The 10,572-nt window shown below is 69.2% G+C and overlaps 1 protein-coding gene across 1 annotated transcript; it reads left to right on the forward strand.

Moving 5' to 3' along the window:
* Positions 1-710: 710 nt before the first annotated feature.
* Positions 711-9,777, forward strand: LOC307110014 (post-GPI attachment to proteins factor 6-like; the record flags this gene model as incomplete). Its single annotated transcript, XM_079789024.1, is given in 15 exon segments — positions 711-775; positions 3,604-3,712; positions 3,714-3,808; positions 4,243-4,435; positions 4,647-4,774; positions 4,979-5,247; positions 5,333-5,434; positions 5,437-5,651; positions 5,969-6,059; positions 6,147-6,270; positions 6,678-6,814; positions 8,143-8,321; positions 8,417-8,563; positions 9,088-9,204; positions 9,462-9,777. Coding segments are annotated over 15 exon segments (2,268 nt in total). The 3' UTR covers positions 9,759-9,777.
* Between the last annotated feature and the right edge of the window lie 795 nt (positions 9,778-10,572).

A 10,572-nucleotide genomic window follows, 5' to 3' on the forward strand; every position in this document is an offset into this window, starting at 1 on the left:
AGAAGTGGGGGCGTCTCCGCCAGAGCCCTCTGCGCGCCCCCACACCCCGGGAGTCTGACTCGCGTCCACCCAGCGCCTCCAGGAAGGTCTGGGGCTCTCTGATCCTTCCTCCCCCAGGCACCTCCCGCGCCGTCTAGTTCGCGCTTGAATTCCCGCCACATCCCGGCTGTGCGCGCGGTTCCCAGTCTGCCCCACTGCGACCGCCTTCGGCCCACTTTTCTCCGCCCGCCCGCCCGCCCGTGCCCACGCACCCCACATGGCTCAGGACCGCGTTTCCTCCCCTCCCACACCCCACCGGCCCCGCGTCCCTCCAGAATCAGCATCGCGCCCCGCTCCGCGCTGCCCCTGCTCCCATATGGTTCCTGACCCCACATCGCCCCCCACCCCGTCCCGCGGTGCCCCTGACCCCGCATTGACCCCGCATTGACCCCGCCCCGCCCCACTCCTTCGCAGCCCTGTCCCTTCGCTGCGCGCTCCCCGCGCCCCTCGCTCCGCGCTCCGCGTCCCGGCTCCTCGGCGGCTCCTCGGCGGCTCCCGGCGGCTCCCGGCGGCTCCCGGCGGGGCGGGGCGGGGCCTGGCGGGCGGAAGTGCCGGGCGCGGGGTCGGGAACCGGCCGGGACGGTGGGAGCCGGCGGCGGCGGCGGCTGCCCGGGCGGCGGGGGCAGGCGGTCGGGGACGCGGGCCGAGTAGCGGCGGGCCGAGCGCACAGCATGGGCCGGGCTGGGACCTGGGCCGGGGGCGCGGCGCGGGCGGCGGCGGTGGCGGGGCCGGGACCGCGAGTCGCCGGGGCACTTGTGCTCTGACCCGGCACCTGTGCGCTCACCTGGCGCGGGCGCGGTGCCCAGGTCCCCGCTCCGGGTTGGGGGGCTCAGGTCAGTCCCTTTGCGCGGGCGGGCGGCGGGGTGTAAGGGACCGTTCGACCCCCTGTCCCCAGGGCGAGGTTCGGGCGAACGGGCCCCTGGGAGGCGCCCTCCCTTCTCTTCCTTCTCCAACACCTTCGGGTCGGAGTGACGGTCGTGCGCTGGGCCTTGGGGTGTGCGGGGACCCAGCTGAGAGCCGCGGAAAAGAAGGGTTAGGCAGAGTGATGCCAGGGTCCCCGTCTGGTTGGGAGAAGGGACAGAGTGGGAGAAAGTCGCATAGACCCTGGAGTAGGGGCCCAGGTGGGTGTCACCCCTCCCACGGTGACCTCCAGCCCCAGTGCAGTCACTTTCACAGCCGGCTCCTCGGGGGACTGGCAGGTGCCCCAGGAGCGGGTGGGAGAGGGTGCTTTGGAGAAACGGCACTTTACTGTGTCGGTGAACTTGCTCCATTTGCATTTCTGCACCTGTGAGAGGCCCCAGCCTTCCGTGACCGGGACGGTGGCCCATGGGGCTCTGCCGGGGGCTTGGGGGTGTTGAGTGAACTCCCCTGACGCCTGTGGCTGGGACTCCAGTGGGGCCACGTGGCCAGGCTGGCAGGGCGGCCAGGGCCCAGGTGCCCCCGCCCCCCCCCCCCCCCCCAGGCAGGTAGACGCAGATCCAGCACAGCCTGGGGGAGCTCCCTGGATTCCGCTCCCAGCCGCTCCTCCCTTCCTGACATCTGGCTCCTCCAAGCTCCCGTTCTTTGAGGACTGCGCCTCTGGTTTCTGAGCTTGGGATGCAGGGCAGTTTCCCGGAGACGACTCCTGATTAAGCTGCTCCGTTCGATACTGCCACCTTATTTTCTCCTTTTTCCATCTGGGGTAGGGGTGGGGTGAGGGGTCACTGGTGGCCAATGTACGGAGAGGGAAACCTGGGGCGGCCCTCACCTCCCAGGCCTGCTCCAGGGCAGGCAGCCGTGCAGCCGTGGCTTCTGGGAACGATGGGAGTGCCGGGTCCTGGTCCTGGTGTGGAGAGTGTAGGACAGGGTGCCCTCACTCAGGTTCGGGGACTTTCTTTGTCTTCCCTGAGCCCTGTGTCCTTGGAGGGGGCTGTGGGGCAGGGCAGGGTGCATGCGGCCCTTGCTTCCTGTTATCAGAGATGTGCCTTCCACATCTGGCTCAGGCTGCTGTGTTCATGACCGGGTGTGTTCACCAAGGTAACAGTGAGCATCTGGGGCAGGGAGATGGGACTGCAGAGATTGGGGGGGGGGGGTGCTGGGAGGGGCTGTGTAGACCCGGGAGTGGGGACCACTGCGTCTTAGGGTGGCCTTGAGCCTGTCTCTGATCTCTTGTGCACCTGCTGAGACTCCCCAGCCACCAGCTGGGCTCCAGGGGTCCTCGGGCTGGTGCTCCAGGGCTGGCGGGCCGGGGGCTGGCCCCTCTCGGTCAGGGGCTGCGCTCTGCGTGTGACCTCCCCTTCGGGGCCCACCCAGAGGCTGACTGTTTCTCTAACCCCCAGATGTCCCCCCCGAGGTGAGTGGGGGCTATCCTCACCTCCCAGCACTTAGGTTTCTGGCCCTCGTGTTACCCAGGGTCTGCAGGGGCCTCCGGAGAAGTCTGCTCCGCGGGCCGCAGCTGGAGCGTGGGGCCGGTGGCCCGCAGACACCGGGGAGCCTGGTGTGGCCCTTGGTGGAGCCTCGCCCCACGCGGGCTCTCCGGAGCGCAGACCGGCTTTGAAGGGAGCTGCTCACCTGCGGAGGGCCCGGGGCCTGCTGCTGGGCTGTGTGAGCACGACTCTCCGCGCAGGGCAGAGGGAGGCACCCAGCCTGGAGGAGAGTGAGCCGCACCCCGCTGTGTCCACAGTGCATTTCTCCCAGAAGCACTTCAACATCCACTGACCGTGGAGGGAGGGGCCCCCTAAGGGAGGTGCTGTTCACGTGTGCTGAATCATGAGGAAACTGGGACCCAGAGGCGGGAGGGACACTCAAGGTCACAGGGCTCGCGAGGCTGGCACGGGGGCCAGGATCCCTGCCATCCAGCTCAGGCACCTGGTGGCCTGGCCCAGGCCTGGTCTCCCACCCACAGGACGGCAGTGTGTGTATCCTGTGGAGCCCAGGGCGGGGCCTGGGTGGGCACCCTCCCCCGCTCCCGGGGCACGGTGATTACACTGTGGGACCTGGGCACAGGCCCTCGTGCTGAGTCTCCGAAGGGGCTCAGAGCTGCTCCAGGAAATGCTGCTGTGACGGATCGAGCAGTGGAGTGTGTAGGGGAGGGGAGCAAGGGACTGGGGCCAGAGAGGCGGGGGGCTGAGTCGCTGCGGGGACGGAGCCCGGGTGAGGCCCTGGGTGGTCTGTCTGCCATAGGCCTGCCTCATCCCTGTGCCACTCAGTGTGGGCACATGCCCATAGGAAATGGGGGCCAGCTGCCCCTGGCCCCCACGGCTGGCCAGGCTCCCACCCCAGGTCTCTGCCTGCCACCTCTCCGGGGGAGGGGACTCAGGCATCGGTCCAGCTGTGTCCCCAGTCATCGTGAGGCTGAGCAGGTGGCCAGCCTCCAGACCCGAACTCCCTCACCTGTCAAGTGGGACCAGTTGCCAGAAGCAACTGCCAGGGCTGGAGGGGAACTGTAGCCTTTGCCAAGGTCACCCCAGGGGCTCCAGCCCACCATGGCTTCCCTCGTCCTTTCTCTCTGGGGCCACGCGGGGCAGAAGGCTGAGTCCGCTGTCTGCCCCCACATGGCGGGGGGGCACCTGGTCTGGCTGACAGAGCCCTCCCCGCAGACAGCGGGCTGGTGGCGGAGCAGTTCTCGCAGTCCCCGCAGCGGCTGTCCTTCTACAGCTGGTACGGCAGCGCCAGCCTCTTCCGCTTCCGGGTGCCCCCCCCCCCCCCCCCCCGACACCGTGCGGCTGCGCTGGCTGCTGCAGGTGTCCCAGGGCGGCGGCCCCACCTGTGCGAACCTGGAGATCACCGTGTAGGTGCCCGGCCGCCCCGGCAGCGCCCGCCCGCCCCAGCCCAGCGCCCCCTGCCCCGGCCCAGCGCCCGCCCGCCCCGGCCCAGCGCCCCCCTGCCCCGGCCCAGCGCCCGCCCGCCCCGGCCCAGCGCCCCCCTGCCCCGGCCCAGCGCCCGCCCGCCCCGGCCCAGCGCCCGCCCGCCCCGGCCCAGCGCCCCCCGGCCCAGCGCCCCCCTGCCCCGGCCCAGCGCCCGCCTGCCCCGGCCCAGCGCCCGCCTGCCCCGGCCCAGCGCCCCCCTGCCCCGGCCCAGCGCCCCCCTGCCCCGGCCCAGCGCCCGCCCGCCCCGGCCCAGCGCCCACCTGCCCCGGCCCAGCGCCCGCCCGCCCCGGCCCAGCGCCCACCTGCCCCGGCCCAGCGCCCGCGTCCGACGCCGGCCCTGCTGTCCCCGCTCCAGGTACTTCCGCTATGGTGCTCCTCCCGTCATCAACCCCCTGGGTACCAGCTTCCCTGCCAACACCTCCGTGCAGCCCTCCTTCCTCATCAAGATGCTGCAGAGCAACGCTTCCATCAACGTCTCCCACCCCGCGCCTGGGGACTGGTTTGTGGCTGCCCACCTGCCCCCCGCATCCCAGAAGATTGAGGTGAAGGTGAGGGGTCTGCTCTCCTGATGGAGGGGCGGGACACACCTGTGCGGGAATGGCTGGTCCCTGTCAGTTACCTCCGTGGGCAGACCCTGCCAAGGCACTGCTGCAGCCCGGCCTTCCCGCACCAGCCTAGCCCACCCCCACCTGGGCTCTCTGCTCCTGCCCCATCCCATGCCCACGAACCCCCCCCCCCCACCTCTCCTTCTCTCCCTAGGGCTTTATTCCCACCTGTGCCTACATCTTCCAGCCTGACATGCTGGTCGTGCGGGTAGTCGAGGTCTCCATCCTGGAGCCCAACACACCCTTTCCACTGACCCTCCTCTCCCACCCCAGCTACCTCAAGTGAGTGGGGGCTCGGGGGGGGGGGGGCTCAGCCTCTGGGTTTGATGGGGTGGGTGTTACCACTTCCTCCCTGCGGGTGAGAGAGGCTGGGTTCTGGGTCTTGGGGTCATACTGGGGAGTGGGGCAACCACCCTGAGTGTGACCAGTGAGGGGAGGTCATTGGAAGTCACAAAGCCTGAGCGAGGCCACCCCCCTTGGCTGCAGAATCTTCGTCCCCGAGTTCACCCAGGAGCTGCGGCTGGAGCTGCAGGGCTGTGTGTCCAACGGGAGCCGAGGCTGCCCCGTGCGCCTCACCGTGGGCTCAGCTACCCTGCCCAGCAACGTCCAGAAGGTGCTCGCCTGCACTGACCCCGCCCAGGCCTGCCGCCTGCTGTTGCCCTCGCCGCCCTGGGACCGGTGGTTGCAAGTGACAGCCGAGAGCCTGGCAGGGCCTCACGTGTTGGTGGCTTTCAGCACCGTAGCTTCTCTCGCAGGTGGGCTGATGGGAGGCGGGCCGGGTGGCTCTGCCTGCCCTCGGTCCCAGCCCTTTCTCCAGCGGGGCCCTTGTCCTCCTGGCAGCCTGCAGGCCTTGGATCGGAAACGCCCAGCATCTCGGGCAGAGCAGTCCAAACCAGAGCCGCACCGCGTCCGCCGGCCTGCTGTCCCCGGGGCCTAGCTCGCGGGGCTGGGCAGGGGCAGCCGTGTGGGCGGCGGCCCCTTCTGCCTCCTGAGCTACCAGGCCATGCGGGAAGCCGTGGACGTGATGTCTGTGCACTTCAGGCCCCCGGACAGGGCCTCGGTGCTGGTGCGGTCAGACGTGCCTGCGGTGGTGCGGCTGCAGCTGAGCACGGGCATGGACAGCGGGGGCTCCCTCGCCGTCGCCCTGTGGGCCAACGAGGTGGGGCTCGGCCCAGCGCAGCTCGGGGCGCAGAGCTCCAGGCTGGGAGGCTACTCAGCCTTCGGGCGTTGACTTTATCATGGACACTGGGGGGGCCCCCCAGGCACTGGGCCGGGTGGGGCACCCCTTGCAGAAAGGGAGGCCTGTTTTGCAGGCCCGTCAGCAGGCTGAGGGCTGTGCCTGACTGCGGGCGGGCCAGAGGCTGGGTGTTGCTGGGCTGGAGGGGAGGGTCCTGGGGGCCCTGGGCCCGTGGAGCCACAGACAGTGGCCGCATCCGACTGGGAGCTTGGGCTGATGTGCGCGGCCTCCCCTCGTAGAGTGTGATCCCCAACAACACCTGGGTAAAGGTCTGCGTGAACGCTGCCTCGCCCTTCCTCAGCTTCAACGCTGCGCTCAACTGCACCACAGGTACGGGGGGCGGCGGGGGGGAGCACCTGGCTGAGGACCCGCCAGCCCCGCCGGCCCCCTCTTACCGGGCCTCCTGCTCCCCTGCAGCCTTCTTCCAGGGGTATCCCCTGTCTTTGAGCACCGTGTCTCGCGAGGCCCACCTTATCATTCCCTACCCAGAGACGGACAGCTGGTACCTCTCCCTGCAGCTCGTGTGCCCTCAGAGTCCCGAGTAAGTAAACCTGGGGGCTGGGGCGGGGCCGCCAGAGGCACCGGTGGTTGAGTCACTGCGTTCAGGGCCATGATTGGGCCGCCTGCGTCTGAGCTGAAAGTGACCCGGCTTCCTACAAGCCGCAAGGTAAGTTGCCTTCGGGGGTTACGAAGGACGCCCCTTCTCCAGTGGGCACCCCTCCTCAGGCAGCCCTGGGAGTCAGGGCCCAGGGAAGGGCGTGGCTCAGGACAGCCCGAGACGGGGTGCAGTGTGGTGCGGAGGGGAAGGGCCTCTTGGCTTCTGGGTCTCCCCGCTGCTGTCTCCCGGGGCGCAGGGCCGGGCCTCACCGTGGGCTCAGGAGCCGCTGGAGCCCCGGCAAAGGCTGGCCAGCAGAGCCCGCAGCCCGCCCTCCTGGCCCCTTCCTCCAGGGGCTGTGAGGCGGCCTCGGTGCCCGTGGAGACCACCTTGTCCTTGGTGCCCTGCCTGAACGACTGCGGGCCGTACGGCCAGTGCCTCCTGCTGCGCAGACACGGCTACCTGTATGCGGGCTGCAGCTGCACGGCGGGTGAGGGCGCGCCCGGAGCTGCGGACACTCCCGTCCCTGACTGCTCAGCCCTGCCTTCCTCCGGAGCCCGGCACCGCCCAGGCTGGGGCACCCTCCCGAGCAGGGCAGCTGCCTCTCTCCACTCCTGCCTGTACCTCCACCCCCAGGCGGAAAGGCACCCCAGAGACGGTCCTGCCTCCTGACCTGGCCCCCTCTGCCCACACCGGCCCCAGACATGTCCCACACCGATTCACACCTGCCTGCACCTCTCCATACCTGCCCCACACCTCCCCACACCTGCCCACACCTCCCCACACCTATCCCACACCTGCCCCACACCTCCCCACACCTATCCCACACCTGCCCACACCTCCCCACACCTCCCCACACCTCCCCACACCTGCCCACACCTCCCCACACCTGCCCATACCTATCCCACACCTGCCCCACACCTCCCCACACCTGCCCCACACCTCCCCACACCTGCCCACACCTCCCCACACCTGCCCACACCTATCCCACACCTGCCCCACACCTCCCCACACCTATCCCACACCTGCCCACACCTCCCCACACCTCCCCACACCTATCCCACACCTGCCCACACCTCCCCACACCTCCCCACACCTATCCCACACCTGCCCACACCTCCCCACACCTGCCCACACCTCCCCACACCTCCCCACACCTGCCCACACCTATCCCACACCTGCCCACACCTCCCCACACCTCCCCACACCTATCCCACACCTGCCCACACCTCCCCACACCTCCCCACACCTGCCCACACCTCCCCACACCTCCCCACACCTGCCCACACCTATCCCACACCTGCCCACACCTCCCCACACCTGCCCACACCTATCCCACACCTGCCCACACCTCCCCACACCTGCCCACACCTATCCCACACCTGCCCCACACCTCCCCACACCTGCCCCACACCTCCCCACACCTATCCCACACCTGTCCCACACCTGCCCCTCACCTGCCCCTCACCTGTCCTACACAAATTGCCCATACCTGCCCCATACATCTTGCCCACATCTGCCCATATGTGCCATATACCTGCCCCACACCTGTCTCATAGCTGCCTCATATCTGCCCATACCTCCCTACACTTGCCCCACACTTCTTTACCCCTGCCCATGCCTGCCCACAGCTATCTGCGTCTGCCCACACTAGCCTGTACCCACCCACCCATGCCCACTCTGCACATACATACCCGTCCCAGCCTGGTCCTCGGTGAGACAGGGACTTCTCTGCAGGCCGTGGGGTCAGAAGTGCCGCCCCCGTTAGCGGGGCCTCAGGTGCCCACCCTCAGCCGCTCAGCACCGCCCTGCCCGCAGGCTGGCGTGGGTGGAGCTGCACGGACAACAGCACCGCCCAGACCGTGGCCCAGCAGAGGGCGGCCGCGCTCCTGCTCACCCTCAGCAACCTGGGGTTCCTGGCCCCCATCGGCCTCTCTGTGCGCCGCTGCCTCCTGGTGGAGGCCTCCGTCTACGCCTACACCATGTTCTTCTCCACGGTGTGCTGGCTGCGCCCTGGGGGGTGGGAGGTCCGAGTGTCCACTCACTGCCCCCCACACACACACCTCTCCGCTCACTGCCCCCCACGCTGCAGTTCTATCACGCCTGCGACCAGCCGGGGGAGGCCGTGCTGTGCATCCTGAGCTACGACACCCTGCAGTACTGCGACTTTCTGGGCTCTGGGGTGGCCATCTGGGCCACCATCCTCTGCATGGCGCGGCTGAAGGCCGCCCTGAAATATGTGAGTGACCTCCCCACACCAGGCTGGGCTCTGAGGAAGCAGAGGCCTTGAATGCGGAGGGAGACGCCAGGAAGCGGGTCTGGCTGCTGCCGTGAGAAACCATCTTTCATAACGACCCTCCCTCTGGCGCTGGAAGGGACTGTGCGGGCTGCTCGGAGGGTTCTGGGGAAAGAAGGTGGAAGACGTCAGGCAAGCGCCTTCCCAGCCCGTTTCTCTCCCAGGGCGCTGAGAACACTTTGGGGCCTTTCTGCCGCGGCCGGGCGTGGCTGACGGAGACCTGTGGCCCGGAGCCCTGCCTGGCTAAGTTGAGCCTCAGGATGACTCAGGAACTAGAGGAGGGCGCCTGCCTCCCTACCAGCGGAGCAGAGCAGTGTGCCAGCTGCTCCGAGGGGGCGGGCGGGGGCGGGGGGCAGTGGGGTAGCAGGACGCCCAGCCCGCCCAGGCCACTCGCTCCCGCTGGACCCTGTGCCGTGATGAGCGGCCCTGGCCTGGGTCGTGACCCTGTGCGTCCCTGTCTTGCTCAGGTTCTGCTTCTCCTGGGCACGCTGGTGTTCGCCATGACCTTGCAGCTGGACCGCAGGGGCGCCTGGAACATGATGGGGCCTTGTCTCTTCGCCTTGGTGGTCATGGTCACCATGTGGGTAGGGACCTCCCTCAGACCGCCCCCCCGCCCCCCGCCCCCCGCTCTAGAGGAGAGAGCTGGCCACTGGTTCCGGCCATGTTGCTGGTGCTGAGTTGGAGTCCTCCATGTGCGCTCAGGGCCTGAGGACGCCCAGGTCTCTGTGCCCCGGAGCCCTGACGAGTATTGCACCTCTGGTCCTGCTCCCCAGATGTGGGCGGCCCCTGGGAGGTACAGCCGCAGCCCCCGTGCCAATGCTCTGGCGATGGTTCTCCCCAGGGGCACCGCTGCGGGCACCGGCGGCGCTGCTACCCGCCCTCCTGGCAGCGCTGGGCCTTCTACCTCCTGCCCGGCATCTCCATGGCCGCCGTGGCCATCGCCATCTACACCTCCATGATGACCAGTGACAACTATTACTATACCCACAGCCTCTGGCACCTGCTGCTGGCGGGGGCCACCGCCTTCCTGCTGCCCCCGCGGGACAAGCACGCGGAGCCCTGGGCCTGCTCCCAGGGGCTCGCCTGCCGCTCTCAGCTCTGTGCGGGCCGCCGGGAGGAGCTGTACGCCGTGGCGTGACCAGGGGCCCCGAGGGAGAGGGCCCTGTCCGGATGGATTTCTACGGAATAAAATTGCCCTGCGCACCCATTTGCTTCCTCCTCCCGAGGAGAGGACCGCCCCCTCCCCCCAAAGGCAGGGGTCAGCTCTGTTCTGCTGGCCTGCGCATGACTGGAACGTGGAGAGAGGTGCGCCCATCACACTGTTCTCCTGTGAGGCCGTGATGTGAAACCCCAGGAGGCAGAGGAGGCTTGAGCCCCCTGCCACCGGCCCCAACACCGCTGAGCTGGGAGCTGTGCCCCCGAATGCCAGTCTGTTGGGCATGGGCATGCCCCCTGCTGATGCTGTTGGCCTGGGCAGAGGTGACCGTGGCCGCCAGAGAGCTGCCATGCGAGGTGCAGGGAGAGGCTGCCAGCCTTCGGCTCTGAGCTGGGAAGCTGCCGGCCCGGAGAAGAGCTCCTGGGAGGCACCGAGCGGCCGGGTGGGTGCCAGCAGCGCAGGTGGACTCTGCCCGGCCCGGTGCCCCTCTCTTGCCCTGGGCCCTGTGGGGGCACCCTCTGATGCTGTGGGGAGCGAGGCCATGGCTGACCTGCTCAGCCACGCCGGGTGTGGTGAGGGGCTGCTGGAGAGACTGGCCCAGCCTCCTCCCGCTCTGGGGTAGCAGGGTGAGCCCCAGGACACGGCTGCCCCAGGAGCGGGCCTGCCGGTCCCCAGGCAGGAGCGGGGCTGTGCGGGCGGGAGTGGAGCAGGCGACGAAGCGGAGTCCCTGGGGCCAGGCTCGGCCCTTGGGGCTTCCCTCCCTAGCGGCCCCCACAGACCGTCGCCCTGCGGGCCC

This window comes from Cnephaeus nilssonii, assembly GCF_951640355.1.
Source record: "Cnephaeus nilssonii genome assembly, chromosome: 2".
NCBI classification, from domain to species: Eukaryota; Metazoa; Chordata; class Mammalia; order Chiroptera; family Vespertilionidae; genus Cnephaeus; species Cnephaeus nilssonii.